The sequence below is a fragment of the Microtus pennsylvanicus genome, chromosome 4, assembly GCF_037038515.1.
Source record: "Microtus pennsylvanicus isolate mMicPen1 chromosome 4, mMicPen1.hap1, whole genome shotgun sequence".
In the NCBI taxonomy this organism is placed as follows: Eukaryota; Metazoa; Chordata; class Mammalia; order Rodentia; family Cricetidae; genus Microtus; species Microtus pennsylvanicus.
The window spans coordinates 142,219,269-142,238,649 of record NC_134582.1 but is presented as its reverse complement, the minus strand read 5'-3'; the positions used below and the strand labels follow the sequence as shown (position 1 = coordinate 142,238,649).

General features: G+C 39.3%; 1 protein-coding gene across 8 annotated transcripts in view; it reads left to right on the top strand.

The window, feature by feature from the left end:
- Znf438 (zinc finger protein 438) overlaps positions 1 to 19,381 on the top strand; it is a 145,433-nt gene that overhangs the window by 104,916 nt on the left and 21,136 nt on the right. For 6 of the 8 annotated variants that reach the window (XM_075970728.1, XM_075970734.1, XM_075970731.1 and 3 more), the window contains one exon: positions 3,483 to 3,549. In XM_075970728.1, the coding sequence (XP_075826843.1) occupies positions 3,513 to 3,549 (37 nt within the window). In that variant the 5' untranslated portion in view covers positions 3,483 to 3,512. Of the gene's footprint in view, positions 1 to 650; positions 838 to 3,482; positions 3,550 to 19,381 lie in introns of all 8 variants that reach the window. The other 2 variants (XM_075970733.1, XM_075970736.1) reach the window with 1 other exon arrangement.

Below are 19,381 nucleotides of genomic sequence, written 5' to 3'. Positions count from 1 at the left end.
TTCATTACATGGGCTGCCAAGCTAAACCAGAATGGATATAAGGGTATTACGATTTCAAAATTTGGGTCTAAGGATATGATGCTTTGGAGAGGGTCTTCTTTTGTTTTCACAGAGGACCAGACCCTGTGGATTTCTTCTATTCCAATTTGGTATGATAGACCACGCCCTCCTGAAAGGTTGTTGTGAACACCCTCAAAAAATTACTTCACTCAACTTCCAACTGAGATGACCCTGGCACACAGGTTATACCATAAAAGACTTAATTAACGACGCCCTCATTCAGCAGGAAGCAGTTTGGAGAGAAAAAACTGCACCCATGTTCCCAAAATATTGTTTATAAATGTTCTTTTACATTTAAAGGGGGAAATGATATAGGTATGAGTAAATTGCATTGATGTGGGTTTTAAGGTCAATTTTGCTATATGTATATGTATTTCTGCTCTCGATTAAGGTATTGTGATTGTGTAGTTCATTAAAAAATGTAATGTATAATTAAGAAATATAGGTTAATGGATAATCATCAGTAATAGTCAAGCTTGTAGTCATGTTAGTTATATTTTCTAGATATATAAAGATATATTTCAGATAGGTATTCTTCATATCTTTCAAAGACTGCAGAATATGGCATTTTAAATGTTTTAATAACTTAGGGCTTTTCACGACAAAGAAACACGTCTGCTCCTGGCAGCACCAGCTACTTCAAGAGGAAGATGGGCATCGAAGAGGATCCTTATGGAGCTTGATAGCCATTTGGGCAAGAAACTGCTCTTGCCTGGACTGATGCATAAACTGGACACAAAGAACCCGCAGAGAGAGGACTGCTAAACTTGCCTAAAGGTGAGACGGTCTTTCGGGGTTCCTGACTCATGAAAGAGTCTGCGAGACATTCTGCAGGATACAGCAGAAAGTGACTGAACTGTCTTTGGAATTTCCTGCTTGATGAAAATGTCTTCTGGATACTATGGGCCTGAAGGCTGAAGATGGATATGCCCCAATGGTACAAAAGAACTTTGGATGACTGTCCAGGCAGCGAGATGTCTCTGTCATTTCTAGAGTTTTCTTATTTCTTGTTTACTTAGGTAGTATTATATCCTTCTGGAGTCTTTGATGGAGTTGAAGAATGAATAGATAGTTACAGTTTTCCTTAGTTATGATAAAAGATAAAGTAGATATAAATATTGTAACTGTAATTCTTGCTTGATAACTGTTTTGCTATATGTAATTTTACTATGTTAAAGTTAAAGCCTTCCTTTTTTTTTTGTTTAAACAGAAAAAGGGGAAGTGACGTAGGAGTGTCATATATCAATCTGTTGATTTCATTGGTTAAGCAATAAAGAAACTGCTAGGCCCATTTGATAGGCCCACCCTTAGGTGGGTGGAGTAAACAGAACAGAAGGCTGGGAGAAAGAAGCTGAGTCAGGAATCGCCATGATTTTCCCACTCCAGAGAGACGCAGGTTAAGATCATTCCTGGTAAGCCAGCTCGTGGGCTACAGCAGATTATTAGAAATGGGCTAGTCCAGATGCGAGAGCTAGCCTAGAAGAGGCTAGATAGAAATGGGCCAAGCGGTATTTAAAAGAATACAGTTTCCGTGTAATTATTTCGGGTAAAGCTAGCCGTGGGGGCGGCCGGGTGCCGGGGACGCAGCCCCGCCACTCCTACTACAACAGTTGTCATGTAGACCAGGCTGTTTTTGAATTCCTCTTCCCCTTGCTTCCAGGATTTACAGGCATATGCTACCATACTTTGCTTCAAAAATATATTTTTTTACGCTGCATTTATAGCTGAGAATGTTGTTTATACTTGTGAGACTGAGACAGGAACATTACTCTGAGTTCCAGGCCAGGCTGAGCTACAAAGTAAAAACCTGTCTCTAATTAATTAATTAGTTAACTAATTAATTGACTATTATTAGTTAAGCATGCATCTATACAGAATTGTAGTGACTTTTTATTTTCATTATTCCCTAAACAAGCAGGGTGACCAAACTTTTGATATTGTGACTTGACTCTTTCATCTACAAATGTGTTTGATCATATTCATAGCTAGCCCTCATTTGGATACACCCAAATAAAGGCATTTGTTTATATAGCATTTACATTGTACCCAAATAGTGGGCTAACCTAAATTAGCTAAGAGAATATGTATGGATTATATGCAACTATCACATTGGAAGACTTGACTTTCAGTCTCTGAGGTTTTCCCAGTACCAAGCCTTGTGAATACTGAGTTGCTGGTCAATACGTAGACAGCTTGGAAACTTCTAATCTAAAAAGGGAAACTTACAATTCCATGACCAAGCACAATATAGACACATGTATAAATTTGCCACCATGTGCATTCCTTTTTTTTTGTTTTATTTTGGTTTGGTTTTTGTGGTTTTTTTTGTTTGTTTTTCGAGACAGGGTTTCTCTGTAGCTTTGGTGCCCGTCCCGGAACTAGCTCTCGTAGACCAGGCTGGCCTCGAACTCCCAGAGATCCGCCTGCCTCCCGAGTGCTGGGATTAAAGGTGTGCGCCACCACCGCCCGGCTGTGCTTTCCTTTTTGACAATAATACTAGCATCTGTCTTTTAGTACGATTATATCAGCATTTCTTGTGTCCTTCATAGGTTGCATACTCCTTTTACATTGATAAGGCTTTATTCTATCAAGTGATTATTTTAGACTTATGTTACTCTTGCAGCTTGTGATTTATGTCTTAGTGTTTGTTTTAGTGTAAACGGAAACTGCATTTTCACTTTCTGGCCCCTCAAACCCAAATAATCACACAGAAACTGTATTAATTACAATACTGTTTGGCCTATTAGCTCAAGCTTATTATCAACTAGCTCTTACAACTTAAATTAACTCATATTTCTTGTCTATGTTTACCCATGTGGCTTCATACCTTTTCTCAGTAGGCATTCTTATCTTGCTTTCTCTGTATCTAGCTGGTGACTGCATCTCTGCCTTTCCTCTTCCTAGCATTCTCTTAGCCTGGTGCCCCGCCTATACTTTCTGCCTGGCTACTGGCCAATCAGTGTTTTATTAAATCAGTACAAGTGACAAACAAGTCTTTACAGTGTACAAAAGCAATATCCCACAGCATTTTAGTGTTTGGTATTTAGAATTTTAGTATTGTCTGTATTTATAATTTATTTTAGTAATTATTGTTTAAACAATATATTTGAAATCTAGTTATCAGGTGGAACATTTTCAGTGACTCTTCTTCTGTTTGACTACAAGAGCAGAGATGCAGGTAGCCACTCATACAGCATCACAGCATCTCTTCCCAAGTCCAGCCCAGAGTAATTGAGAAAATCCTATCCATAGAAAAATGAACAGAAAATGCATGCAGCAATCATTAATAGCTTAAAACCCATTTCTTACCACTCATTAAAGTTATAAATAGGAAAACATTGTTCAAAAACTTTTATAATTTTATTGTGTATTAACATGGTATCAACCACTTTCTAATCATTCTTTATTCTTGAATATTTTAGAAAGTTACTGTTCGAATCATATACATCATAATGCGGAATTCTTCATCAGTACCACCAAAAGATGAAGGTAAGAGAAGCCATGCTGCAGGCAATTTCAGTTGATATATTTATGTCTCCACTCTCTAGTCATGAGGTGACATATTTCCTAGAATTAAAATCAAAACCTCCAATTATATACAAATGTTCATTTCCTTTGGTAAATTAATCTAGTGACTATGGATTCCCAGGTTACCAGGACATGATAAGGATCTGTCTCCTTTCCTAGGCTGAAAGGCCCCTAGAGCAAAGCCAACTCATTCCATGCAAAACTGAGAGGCCAACCCACCACTGCCAGTTAGCTGGAGGTAATATATGTCAATGGGATTAAGGGTGTGGCTTCAGTGGCAGAATGACCCAGGTATCTTAATAAGTGTTGCATTCATGCCTCATACATATTTATATTCATACACACACAAAGAGATGATGTTTGCTTATATAATTACCCCTGTTTTGTCTCATACCATTCAAAATGAAATCTATGAGAAAAATTAATTTTCTTTGATGAAATCTATAATATATATACCATAATTTTAAAATTACTTCTTTTATTTTGAGATTATAAAATACTTAAATCATTTTTCCCTTTCCTTTCTTCCCTCCAAAGTCTTCCATATACCCCTTCTTGATATCTTTTAAATTCATGGCCTCTTTTTTCATTAATTATATCCATTTATATATATGTTCCAAAATATAACCTCTGTCTGTATAATATTTATATGTGCAAATTGAGGGCTGACCATTTGGTATTGGACAAATGATCTGCTTTTTCATGTGGAAGACTTTTCTCCCACTTTGGCTTGTCTATGGCTTTTAGAGTTTTTTTGTTGGTTTTTTTGTTTTTGGTTTTGGTTTTGGTTTTTCAAAACAGGGTTTCTCTGTAGGTTTGGACCCTGTCTCGGAACTAGCTCTTGTAGACCAGGCTGGCCTCGAACTCACAGAGATCTGCCTGCCTCTTATTTCTGAGTGCTGGGATTAAAGGTGTGTGCCACTGCCGTGCTGCCACTCTTGTGCCTGTTTAGCTCATGTTTGCATGGTCATGTTGGTGAGACTTTATGGGTGTAGCTTCTGACAATTACTAGAAGACACAGTCTCAGTAAACTCCCTTATACTTTGGTTCTTACATCTTTCCACACCCTCTTCTTGTACTAATGTTCTACAATCCTTCCACAGTGTTCCTTGTACTTTAGGTGTAAGAATGTTTGTAGATGTATTCATTGGAACTGGGCACCACAGCTCTTGCATTTTGATTGACTGTAGTTTTCTGTAGTGGGCTTTGATAGCTAAAGTTTCCTTGATGAGGAGTGAAGACTACACTTATCTTTGACTGTACTTACTAAGACTAATGCTTAGATGGTTGCTAGGGATTATACTGGTTTAGTAAAGTAGTGGGTGTAGGTTCTCTTCCAATATCTATGGTTCACTAGCACTGTATAGTTGTCTAGGTTTCCAGGAACAGGCATGGTTTCCCCCCTGCTGAGCAGGTCTTAAGTTCAATTCGAGAGCTATTGGTTACTGCCAAGGTATGAATGTCACTGCTGCACCCATAAGGTTATTGTGACATGCTGGCCCTTAATGTGGTTCATAAGTGTCATAGCTGTATAGGACTGTTGGTTTTCTCTCTGGGAACTTCCCTGGTACTATCTGATACCATGAAAATAGTCCTCAGGGAAGAGTCATTCAGGTCATTTTCAACTCAGAGGTCTCTGGGCCCTGTTTCTGAAGTACATGGTGTCTGCAGCAGTCAGGAATTACTTTCTACCTCTAGGGGTAGCAACCAAAGACAATAACAATAGGCCGTGTATTTAAGGAATCTCTTGGACAGTCCTAGCTAAGAACTCAAAAATAAGTTCATTTCATGTATGGTCCTCGGTTTTTGTTAGGTTTTCTTTGGCTTTTAAAGGGAACATTTTCAGTACAGATGAATAAAGTTCATTAAAACTTCATAGATATATTTATAGAAATAATTACATGTATTATAGTTCTTTAAGTAAGTAGTTAGTAGTATGATTGCTTTTGACTTATATGATTCCTTATTCCCCAGACATCTTTGTTTTTCTGAGTCTGTTAAGATGATTATGTGATTTGTGGCTTTAAGTACATTTATTTATTGTATTATATTTATAAATTTGTATATGTAGAAACATCCCTGCATTTCATGGCTAAAACCAACTTAGTCATCGTGTATAATCTTTTTGATATATGTTTGTAAGTATTTTATTGAGCAGTTTTGAGTCTATGTTCACCATTGACATTGGCATTTTCATTTTTGTTTGTCTTTGCCTGGTTTTTTGTTTTTTGCTTTGCTATAGGTCTTCCTTGAAAGTCTGGTAGAATTCTGCTGTGAATCTATCTAGTCCTAGTCTTATTAAAGCTGGAAAGCTTTTTACTACATCTTTAATCTCCTCACTTGTTATGGGTATGTTTAGGTTGTTAACTTCTTGGTTTAATTTTGGTAGTTTTGCGGAATCTATAAGTTCATGCATTTCTTTTAGATTTTTCAGAGTATAGGTTTTTAAAGCATTCTCTTATGATATTCAGAATATCTTTGGTGATTGTTATAATGTTTCCCTGTTCATTTTTGGTCCTGTCTCTTTCTTTTACTTAGTTGGACCAAGGGTATGTCAATCTTGTTTATCGTCACAAAGAACCAGATCTGAAAATTATTGCTTCTTTGTATTATTTTCTTTGTTTCTATTTCATTAATTTCTGTTCTGATTTTTAATATATCTTGCTGTCCACTGAGTTTTGATTTGGTTTGTTCTTTTTTTTTTCAAATTTTTGAGTTGCACCATCAAACCACTTTTTTGTGATTTTTCTGTGTTTTGTTTGTTTTTAAATGTAGGCACTATAAATTTTCCTCATAGGACTGTTTTCAGTGGTTTTGAGTACTGTGTTTTCATTTCATTTAGTTTCAGGAAACTTTTTATTTCTTTCTTGATTTCTTTGCCCCATTCATCATTCAGTAATGAACTGTTTAATCTCTATGAGTTTATATATTTGCTCGAGATGTGTTTATAAGCACCTCAAGGCAAGAAGGTAGCAAGGCCCTGCAACTGAGGACCTTCAACTACCAGGCTCTGCCTACAGAACCCTATAATGGCCATAATGGCCAGACCCAGCCCCTTAAGACACAGACAAACAAGCTCTACCCTACAGAGTAAAAAGGTCAAGATCAGATCACAAAGCCCACCAGTTCCTAAGCTCAGCCACCCTGGAAACTCTGGCTCTGAGAAACTCTATATAAAACCTGCCTTCTGCTCAGCTCTTTGCAGAGTCAGTCACCATATTGTGTCTTTTCCAAAAATATCTTATGTGAAGTTTGTTGCTCAGCATGACTTTGGGGTACTCCTCGGCTCTTGACTGCCAGCATGCCTTTGCCCTCAGAGATGTAGCACTTACATTGGTGTTGTAACTCAGATAGGATCTCCTGGTGCTTGTGCTCCCCCTCAGGGTGTGAACCACACTGGGGTCTTATCCTTCATCTTTAGTCCACCCACAATAGACTCGCATGCTGATTTACTGATTGTTTGACACTCTACCCACCAGCAGCAATTTGGTAAGTTTCTCCTTTGGTCATTGTAAATGCTTCTCTGAGTCTGCAACCCTCTGGAACTCTTGGAGTCAGAGGTACCCCCAGCCATGATCTTTAAGGCTGTGGCTGACCCTCTTCATCTGATCCTATTACCCCATCCTTAGAGATAGAACCGTGTAGTTTACTTAGGCCCAGTTGGGCTGTGCACCCCTTTCCTGCTTCTTCTCCTACCTTCCCTTCGAAGCTGCCATAATCCCACAGCTTCTGTAGGCCCTTGGCTTTTGTGACTCTATTCTCCAACTCTTTCTCATGGTTGAGCTCATTACAGACCTCAGTTTTTCATCACCTTATGACATGTCTTCAGACCTCATTGAAAGCCCTGGTTCTAAGTGCTGAGTCACTACATCAGGCTATTAGACTGTTTTTTTATGCTGTTCCACTTCAATTAAAAGCTGGCTGTGAAGGTGGGTGTGCTTCCCCATTCTCTAGACCCAAGCATGCTTGTTAAAAGGTTTCCTCTGAAATGTGTGTCCCGTATCAGGCAAGTCACCTGACTTTGTTACAGAGAAAGGAAAGACAAACAAAATAAAAGGCAGACTATTCCCAGTGGGGACCATTGCTACTCATGCTCTCTTGGTTTTAGTCTAACTCTCTAAAACTTTTGCTAAGGTAAAAGTCTTATCTCAAGATTTGTAAGACCATTGTGTAAATTATCTGTATCTCAAGATTTGTAGACATTTTGGGTATGATTAAAAATCTATAAAATTTGTAACAAAAGGATTAACTTAAAACTTGTCACACCAGGGTTGATAGTTAAAAATCTATGCATAAGTGATCTTAAAGGAAACATGCGGCTTGCCACCATTTTTGGTGTTGTACCCCCCCCCCCCAATCTGGATAGAGATAGCCACGTTGCTGATAGCCATCTCTGCTACAGTTGGAAAAGATGGATTTTTTGCCATGTGACTTCACTCCCTTCTTGATTAAAAGTAACCACATAGTATAAACCAGGAAGAAAAATCCTTGTAGCTATGAAGCCCAAACCAAATGATTCCACCACTATTATCGATCACTCTAATGAGCCTCCTTATTGGCCTCAACTCACAGTCTCAGGCCTCTTTAGGTTCCCTTTGTTCCTCCTCAGAAATGAACCAGTCAAATCAAGTCTTGTTAAGGGAGCTGCGGACCGCTTCCTGCCACCCAGCTCCCAGCCACTTGGCTAGCTTATGCCCTGAAATAACAACACACAAACTGTATTTGTTTAAACACTGCCTGGCCCATTATATCTAGCCTCTTCCAGGCTAATTCTCACATATTAATTTAGTCCATTTCTAATAATCTGCGTAGCACCACTAGGTGTGCTTACCGGGAAAGATTCAGCATGTCTGACCTGGCGGCTTGCTTCATCACATCTGGCCCTAAGAGGAGCTGCATGATTTCTGAGCTCACTTCCTCTTCCTCCCAGCATTCTGTTCTGTTTATGCCACCTATCTAAATTCTGCCCTATCAGATGGGCCAAGGCAGTTTCTTTATTAGCCAATGACCTTCCTCCATCAAAGCCTCTCAGGTTCCCACCTTTCAACCTACTGGCAGCCCTTAGTCCTCCTGTTACTCACTCCCACTCCACCATGGCACCCCCTTTCCCCCTACCACCACAGCCTAAACTAGTAATGGTTCTCTCTTTGCAGAGTGAATGGCTTAGTCAAGGTAGAAGTCACCTACTCATTAAACAGACACTCTCAAATGTTTGATTGGGGTTCTATACTACTAATTTTCCACCTTTATTAAAGAATTTCACTATATTACCCAATCTTACCAAGCTTACTTTCCATGGCATTTATATGATTCTCACCAACCCCACCCCCCAAGGAGCACAGACAGGTCTGGGACTAAGCTGGAGCACATACAGATAAAGTCCAAACAACTTGCTCCAAACTTGTCTCTGTAAGCCTGCCCTTAAAGCTCTCCTCCCAGAATTTCTCTGACATTGAGGCTAAACTTAAATATCTAGAGAGGAAGTCCCTAACTCCACAGGTAAAAATCTTAGCAGTGGCTATCAAGGTGTACCGTGGGAGAGGTGAAAAGGGCCTGAAAACAAAAATACCTGCTCCTAGCTAAGGTCTTTTAGTTGGCCATAGCAACTGCCTAGGCTCCCTTGCCTTCCAAAACCCAACAACCTCCAGATTCATGCCTCAGATGTGGTTAGGAAAGTCACTGGGCTTGCCTGAGCCTTTCTAAACCACTTTGGCATGTCCAAGATGTCATCAAGTGGGGGACATTGGGCTGCTCACTGCCCCTGTGTTCCTCACAGTATAAGGACATCAAGCATAAATTGCCCTCCAGCCAACCTCCTAGGTCTGGCCGTAGACAACTGACAGGTCCGGGCTTCCTTGACCCAACCACCACAATTTCTACCCAACTCACTTGGTCTGTCATACCCCAGCAATTCCAGGACAGCCCAAATCTATTTGGCCAGGTTCTGGCCTCCTACTTATTCTTTGTCTCTTCCTAAATCCAAATTTATACAATACATAGATAATGTTCTCCTTTGTAGTCTGTTCCCTCAAATTAGCCAGGCATATACCTCTACCTTATTAAACTTTCTGTCCATCCGGGGATAATAGGGATCACCTTCTAAGGCCCAACTGTCCACTCCTTAGGTAACTTATTTGGAATTAGCTGTCACTCCAACTCACAAGGCCATTGCCCTAGATAGGAAACCTCTAACCAGTCGCTTTCAGTTCCTACCTCCAATGATGAAATTCTATGCTTTCTAGGGATGGCTGACTTTTGGATTCCTTCTTTTTTTATCTCACCTACCCCTTACATGTGCTGACCCTTGGTCCCTCACATGAACCCCCCACCCCGTGCCAATTACCAAGCCCTTTTGTAAGCTTCAACAAGGCCTCCTTCAGGCCACCACACTATATCTTCTGGACTTAACTTGCCCATTCTCTCTTTCTGTGTTAGAGAAAAGGAAGGGATATGTGCTCAGGATCTTGAGTCACCAATTGGAACCTTCCTTTGTACCCGTTACATATTTATTGAAGAAATTAGACTATACTATCCAAGGATGGGCACCTGGCCTGCATGTTCTAGCTGCAGCTGAGCTTCTCATACGCAAATAAAAGGTGGACCCTCAGGTCACCCACCACTGTTTTCTCTTTTCACCCCCTTTTCTATTTTCTAAGGTACAAGGGTCTCCAAGAACTACTGCCCTCCTGAATTCTCTCTCTTAAGGTAGCATTGGTAGAGGATGTCACACTTAATCTTCAACCATGCCTATGTCTCAGCATTTCAAACTGTCTCAAGTTGCTGATTTAACTCTCTTAAGGTGTGTACAAATCATTTGTTTCTGTTGGCTTCATCCATCCATTGTAATTGGTTGCAAATTCTAGAACCTACCTCTTCAGCCGTTTCTTCCCTCCACTTGCTATAATTTTCTATCTCTTTGCCTACTTAGTAAGTATCTTTTTTTTTCTGGCTCTTGGAGCCTGTTAAACCCTCCAGAGTTCCAGCACATGGGAAACTCTGTAGTTACTATGACACTTGCTCTTCTCTCTCTATTGGAGCCCTCCCTGTTTCTTTGCCTCCTCCCCCTAGGAGCTGCCTGCTAAGTCCTGTAGCTTCCTTAAGCAAGTCCTTCTGGGCCTCTACAACTTGTCCCTACTGTCTCTCAGCTCATTCCTAAGCCAAATATCCCTATCATCCCTTATCTCTTCTACATCTATCTCTTCAGTATCACAGACTGCTTTAAGTCAAACTGTATCTGATTTGACTCCTCAGGGACATACCTTATGGGCTGGATTCACATACTGAATTTCTTGATCCATAATAAATAGTACTTTGACCCTGAGCACTGCCACCCAGCCCTTATGTCCAAATATTCACAGTGCCTTGGTCATTGGCAGCATTCAAGTTTACTGCTACCTACCAACTGGGTGGTCAGGGCCAACCCTTGCCAGTTCCCATCATAGAGTTTATAGTGGTATGGCATGACAAATAAGCAGTCCAGGTCCTACCTTTTCCTGAATTCCTGGGTGTAACTGCCTGAGTCACCACTGCAATGTCAGAACTACTTCCCTGGCTGTTTACCATCAGTTCTCTACTAAGTTCATATAGGATCTCCAACAGGTGGCTCAGACTATCCTTAACCCTTCAGGACCAAATAGACTCACTGACCACCATAGGACTACAAAATCTACGAGGATTACAGTTACTAACAGTAGAAAGGGTGATCTTTGTCTCTTCTTCTGGGAGGAATGTTGTTTTTATGTCTACTAGTCAGATATAGTAAAAGATAAGATCCGACAGCTCCAGATGGATCTCCAAAAATGTAAGAAACAGCTCGATGCCTCTGGTCAGTGGCTCATTGAAAGACCAATATGGAATTGGATTCTACTGTACTTAATCATCCTTCTCCTCCTTTTCTTAATCCTACTAGTCACACCCTACCTTTTAAACCTCTTGTCTAGCTTTCTTCAACAAAAGATCCAAAAGATTTCTAATTAAATTTTTTAATTTCTAATTAAATTTTAATCACTTGCTATTACAAGATTACTGACTATGGAGCCAGAGGCCTGCAACTCAGATTATACCCTAACAGTGAAGATCTGTTTGCCCTAAGGACTTCAATGCCCCCATTCAGCAGGCTAATGATAGCATTGCCCCCCTTTCCTGACCCCTGATAGTTTATCAATAGCAAACAAAAAGGGGGGAATATAAGCCAGTGCCCAGGCCCTGCCCCTAAGGACCTCCAGACTCCACCCCCTGCCCTCAGAATATTCTTATGTCCAAAATGGCCAGACCCGGCTCCTTAAGACACAGGTGGCCCAAGATTAGACCACAAAATACCAGCAATCCCAGGCTACCTTGGAAAGCTCTGCCCCCAAGAAACTATATAAAGCCTATGTCCTATTCAGTTCTTTGCTGCTTCTCTCCTGAGCAGAGGCTGCCACCCTCTTGTGTCTTTCTCAGTAAATCTCTGATGTGAGGTTTGTTGTCCTATGTGACTTTGTGGTATTCCTTGGTTAACTGTTCTATTGATTACAATGAATTGTCCCTCTTTGTCTTTTCCGTTAATTTTTAGCTTGAAGACTATTTTGTCAGATATTGGGATAGAGATGCCTGCTTTCTACCTGGTTGTCTTAGCTAGGATCTTATTGATATAAAAGACACCATGACCACAGCAACTCTTATAAAGAAAACATTTATTTGGGGTGGCTCACTTACAGTGATTTGATTATGAAGGCATGAACTGAGAGTGCTCCATCTTGCAGGCTACAGGAAGTTGACTGGCTTTCACCCTGAGGGCAGCTTCAGAAAAAGATCTCAAAGCCCGCCCCCACAGTGATGCACTTCCTTCAACGAGATCACACCTACTACAACAAGGCCACACCTCCTAATAGTGCTAGTCCCTTTGGGGGCCATTTTCTTTCCAAACTATTTGATGGGAGTATTTTTGTCCATCTTTTTACTCTAAAGCCTTGTTTTCTTTAAGCTAAGATATGTTTCTTGTAGGCAGGCTACAGATGGATTTTGTTTCTTGATCCCTTCAATCAGCCTATGTCTTTTGATTATAAAATTAAGAACATTGATATTTGAAGTTGTTGAAATGCATTTGTTAATTGCCTTCTCCATATTGTTGATTTTTCTTTTTGTTGCTGTTGTTTATGTTCTCAGTGGTATTTTGTGTTTTACAAATTATGGCTTCATATTTCTTCCATAGTCTCTGGCATTCCCTTCAATCCAAAATTTGGTTTGTTTGGGTTTTTTTGTTATTTTCTTTAGGTTCAGTTTGTTGAATAAAAGTTTTAGAGTGTTTATATCATGGAAAGTTTTTCTTTCTCCTTCAATTATGGCAGATATTAGTCTAGGCTGTTAATTCTGGTTTCTTAGGACTTGGAGTGCATTGTTCAGGCTCTTCTGGCTTTCAAAGTTTCCATTAAGAAATCTGGGCATGTGGATTTCTTTTGTTCTGAGTCTGATATCGACAGAGCAGGTTGAAGTAGAAGAAGGAATATACAGGCAAGTTGGGCCTAAAGGTTAGAAAAGGCTTGGGAGGAATGAAGTCAGGTGGACAGAAGGTTCTGGGTTGATATATGGGGTATACCTCCTGGTCCAAGCCTGTAGTGTGGGGGTAGATCTTGCTGGATGGAAATGTTGACTGTGGCATGCAAGGTACCTTTGGGTGAAGGGTTGGCAGGGTAGGTCCTGGCAAAAGTCTAGAGATTGGTTGTGATCGTCTCATAGCAGCAGATCCCAAAGGGGAAAATGCACAAATTAACATCACCAACAATGAAAACTAAATTAACAGGAGATAGTAATCACTGGTCATTAATAACCCTTAATGTAAATGGACTCAACTCACCTATAAAAAAGCACAGGCTAGGGCTGGAGAGATGGCTCAGAGGTTAAGAGCATTGCCTGCTCTTCCAAAGGTCCTGAGTTCAATTCCCAGCAACCACATGGTGGCTCACAACCATCTGTAATGAGGTCTGGTGCCCTCTTCTGGCCTTCAAGCATACACACAGACAGAATATTGTATACATAAAAAAAAAAGCAATAAATAAATAAATAAATGACATTCTGTATTAAAAAAAAAAAAAAAGCACAGGCTAACACACTGGATACAAAAACAGAATCCATTCTTCTTCTGCATACAAGAAACACACCTCAACCTCAAAGGCAGACATCACCTCAGAGTAAAGGGTTGGGAAAAAAATATACCAATCAAATGGACCTAAGAAACAAGCAGGTATAGCTATCCTAATTCCTAACAAAATAGACTTCAAACTAAAATCAGTCAAAAGAGACAAAGAAGGTCATTTCATATTAGTCACAGGAAAAATCCATCAATAGGAAATCTCAATGATGAACATCTATGCCTCAAATACAAGGACACCTTCATATGTGAAAGAAACACTACTAAAGCTTAAATCACACATTAATCCCCACACACTAATAGTGGGAGACTTCAATACTCCCCTCTCACCACTGGACAGGTCAGTCAGACAAAAAATGAAGAGAGAAATAAGAGAACTAACAGATGTTATTACTCAAATGGACTTAACAGACATCTATAGAATAGTCCATCCAAACAGAAAAGAATATACCTTCTCAGCACCTCATGGAACCTTCTCAAAAATTGACCACATACTCGATAAGAAAAAAACCAAACCTCAACAAATACAAAAAAATTAGAATAACCCAATTTATCTTATCAGATCACCATGGTATAAAACTAGAAGTCAACAGTAAACCCACAAACACATGGAAATTAAACAATGCTCACCTGAATCATCAGTGGGTCAAGGAAGAAATAAAGGGAGAAATTAGAGACTTCCTAAAATTCAATGAAAATGACCACACAACATACCCAAATTTATGGGACACTATGAATGCAGTGTTAAGAGGAAAGTTCATTGCACTAAATGCCTACATAAAGAAGCTGGAAAAATCCTACACTAGTGAATTAACAGAACATCTGAAAACTTTAGAACAAAAAAGAAGGAAACTCATCTAAGAGAACTAGACGGCAGGAAATAATCAAATTGAGAGCTGAAATCAACAAAATAGAAACAAAGAAAATAATACAAAGAACCTATTCAACAAAGAGCTGGTTCTTCAAGAAAATCAACAAAATAGACAAAACTTTATCCAAACTAACCAAAGACAGAGAGAGAATATACAAATTAACAAAATCAGAAATGAAAAGTGGGACATAACAACAGACACGAAGGAAATACAGAGAATCATCACATCATATTTTGAAAACCTGCACTCCACAACATTGGAAAACTTAAAGGAAATAAACAACTTTCTGGATAAATATCACTTACCAAAATTAAATCAAGAACAGATAGGCAAATTAAGCAGACCTATAACTGCTGAAGAAATAGAAACAGTCATCAAAAGTCTCCCAACCAAAAAAAGCCCAGGATCAGATGGTTTCAGCTCAGAATTCTACAAGACTTTCAAAGAAGAACTAATACCAATACTCCTCAAATTATTCCACACAATAGGAACAGAGGGAACATTGCCAAACTCTTTTTATGAGAGTACAATTACCCTGATACCCAAACCACAGAAAAACATTATTAAGAGAGAAAATTACAGATCAATCTCACTCATGAACAACGTTGCAAAAATAAAACATTGGCAAATCAAATCCAAGAACACATCAGAGCCATCATCCACCATGATTATCCTACAGATGCAGGGATGGTTCAACATACGAAAATCTGTCAGTGTAATCCACCATATAAACAAGCTGAAAAATAAAAACCACATGATCATCTCATTAGATGCTGGAAAAGCTTTTGACAAAATACAACAACTTTTCATGATAACGATTTTGGAGAGAGTAGGGATACAAGGAACATAATAAAAGCAATATGCAGCAAGCCAACAGCCAACATCAAACTAAATGGAGAGAAATTCCCAGGAATTCCACTGAAATCAGGAACAAGACAAGGTTGTCCACTCTCTCCTTATCTATTCAATATAGTTCTTGAGGTCCTAGCTAGAACAATAAGATACCAAAAGGAGATCAGGGGGATACAAATTGGAAAAGAAGAAGTCAAACTCTCACTGTTTGCTGATGATATGATAGTTTATATAAGTGTTCCCAACAATTCTATCAAGGAACTTCTACAACTCAAAAACACTTTCAGCAATGTAGCAGGATACAAGATTAACTCAAAAAAAAAATCAGTAGCCCTTCTGTAAGAAATCAGAAAATGATCACCCTTCACAATAGCCACGAATAGTGTAAAATTTCTCAGAGTAACTCTGACCAAACAAGTGGAAAACTTGTATGACAAGAACTCTAAATCTTTGAAGAAAGAAATTGAAAAAGACACCAGAAAGTAGAAAGAGCTCCCATGCTCTTTGGTAGGCAGAATTAACGTAGTAAAAAATGGCAATCTTACCAAAAGCAATCTACAGATTCAATGCAACTTCATATAGAAAATCAAAAATCCTAGGATAGCCAAAACAATCCTATACAATAAAAACTTCTGGAGGCATAACAATCCCTGACTTCAAACTCTACTACAGAGCTACAGTACTGAATACAACCTGGTATTGGCATAAGAACAGACAGGAGGACCCATGGAACCAAATAGAAGACCCGGATATCAATCCACACATCTTTGAACACCTAATCTTTGATAAAGAAGCAAAAAATATGAAATGGAAAGAAGAAAGCATATTTAATGAGTAATGCTGGCATAACTGGATATCAACATGTAAAAGGATGAAAATAAATTTATACCTATCACCATGCACAAAACTCAAGTTCAAATGGATCAAAGACCTCAACATAAAGCCAGCCACACTGAACCTTATAGACAAGAAAGTGGGAAATGCATTTGAATGCATTGTCACAGGAGACTACTTCCTAAATATAACCCCAGCAGCACAGACACTGAGAGAAAAAAATAATTAATCGATCCTCCTGAAACTGAAAAGCTTCTGTAAAGCAAAGGACATGGTCAACAAGACAAAACGACAGCCTACAGAATGGAAAAAGGTCTTCACTAACCCCACATCAGACAGAGGTCTGATCTCCAAAATATACAAAGAACTCAGGAAATCATCATCAAAAGAACAAATAATCCAACAAAAATAATGGAGTACAAACCTAAAGAAAGAACTCTTAACAGAGGAATCTAAAATGACTAGAAAGACACTTAAGAAAATGTTCAACATCCTTAGTCATCAGAGAAATGCAAATTAAAATAACTCTGAGATTCCATCTTACACCTGTAAGAATGGCCAAGATCAAACACACTGATGACAACTTATGCTGGAGAGGTTGTTGGGTAAAGGGAACACTCCTCCATTGCTGGTGGGAATGCAAGCTGGTACAGCCCCTTTGGATGTCAGTGTGGCGATTTCTCAGAAAATTAGGAAACAACCTTCCTCAAGACCCAGTAATACCACTTTTGGATATATATCCAAAGGATGCTTAATCATACCACAAGGACATGTGCTTAACTATGTTCATAGTAGCATTGTTTGTCATAGCCAGGACATGGAAACAACCTAAATGCCCCTCGACCTAAGAATGGATAAAGAAAATGTGGCACATTTATACAATGGAGTACTACACAGCAGAAAAAAAATAACATCTTGAATTTTGCAGGAAAATGGATGGAGCTAGAAAACATTATTCTGAGTGAAGTAACCCAGACACAGAAAGACAATTATCACATGTACTCACTCATAGGTGATTTTTAAACATAAAGCAAAGAAAACCAGCCTACAAACCACAATCCCAGAGAACTTAGACAACAATGAGGACACTAAGAGAAACTTACATAGATCTAATCTACATGGGAAATAGAAAAAAAAAAAGATCTCCTGAGTAAATTGGGAGCATGCTAAAGGGGGGGAGGCAAGAGGCAGAGTATTCTTCACTCAGAATAATGTTTTCTAGCTCCATCCATTTTCCTGCAAAATTCAAGATGTTGGGGTGATCTGGCTGTAACATCTGTCACCCCATTGATTGCCAGGGTTGATTTGGCTTATCTGGCTGGCTAGGCGGTTGTCCCCTTCCTCCCTCACCACGACCTTCCTCAAATAGAGGAGGACCGGTCTTAGGTCAAGGGTATACGAGTAGCTGCACTCCCCTCCTAGAACCTCCAAACAAGCTCTCAAGGTCCATTACTGTCTTTCTTATGAATCCATATGTGAATTTTTTAGAGGCTGGATTTTCTGATATAGTAACATACTTTTCAGGCCCTAGGAAAGTGTAGTACTTACTGCACATGCATTTTGACTTCAGTTCAACCTCCAAAACCCATGCAAAAAGAAGCTGGCTAAGGGGGTGGAAAGATGGCTCAGTGGTTATGAGCACTCGCTACCCTTTCAGAGCATTTGAATGAGTCACAAAGCACCCACATGGTGGCTCACTACCATATATAACTCTAATTCCAGTAGAACTGGTACTATCTTCCAATCTTCCAGGGGTACCAGTCATACATGTGGTACATATGCATATATATCCAGAGAAAATACCCATACACATAAAATAAATAAAATTTAAAAGAAAGTAAAGTAGAACTTGATTAGGGAAGATTCCCAACATCAACCTCTGATGTATACACAAACACACACACACACACACACTCTACCACTGCTGCCGCCGCCATAATCATCATCATCAATATAAGTATTTTTAAAAATAATAGACAGGTGTGGTGCCTCACACCCATAATCTTAGCCCTTGGGAAGGTGAAAACAGGAAGATTATCAGGAGTTTAAAGTCAGCTAGATGTGGACTCCAGGGCAGTCTGGACTACAAGGTAAATAATGACCTAAGTTATGGTATTCTAATAAATAAGTAAAATAAAATGCTGTGGGTAGTAGTATCAGAATAAATGTCCTCATATCTTATTTATATGAATGACTATATACATCTTACAGACAATTTGATATCTGTGAATATAGCATTTTAGAACTCAAATAAGAAATGCTTGGTGTAATTGGGCAATATTTGCCTCTTTTTTAAAATGTGAAGATAAAAGATGTTACTCATCTTGGACTGTTTATAACATTCCTGATGAATTCTCTGTCCTTGGCAGAGTTCAAAGTCCACTGGCAGAAATAGATGCTTATGTGTATACTCAATTGTGTTAGAGATGCTCAGGGCCCCAAGCATGTTTGTAAATCATAGCAGACTTGTGAAAACGTTTCAACCTTGGCTTTTTAATGAAACACCAAACTGGTTAGAGTTCTAAGGTCAGTGGAAATAAATATGCTTTTAACAAATATTTACTGCCTTCAGAGACGTAGTGCGCAAGGAGTAGAGAAAAGCCAAAGTTGGCTCAGCTCTTGGGTCTGTGAGGGTTTTACCTAAGCGTCATTGATTGCCTCATTATCTACTATACATTTTTAACATGCTACCAAAAAAAAATGTTTTCTTAGCCTCCTCTCTAGGATGTTTTTTCCCTCCTGCCTCCTCTCCTCTCTTCTCTGTCCAGTGAACAAAAGCAAAGCATTCCCTGGAGTCCACTCTTCTGTCTGTGCTCTGTGACCTTGGCTAACCGCAGTCCTCAGCAGGGGCAGCACACAAGGCTTGCGATACAAGCAGCTGCCTGGAGTTTGCTCTAAAACACGCCCCAGGCAGCACTGAACCACCACCCTTTGTAGATGCAGAGTTAGCTTCCTGTGGGCCTCGGTCACAGCACTCAACAAATAACCTTGTATTTCATGTTTCACTGTGGAATTGCTTAGTTTAGTGCAGTTGATTCATAGCACCAAACCCAGCAGAAAGATGTGTGCTGGCGCAAAGGTTTCTCTGTCATTCATACTTTCTTCA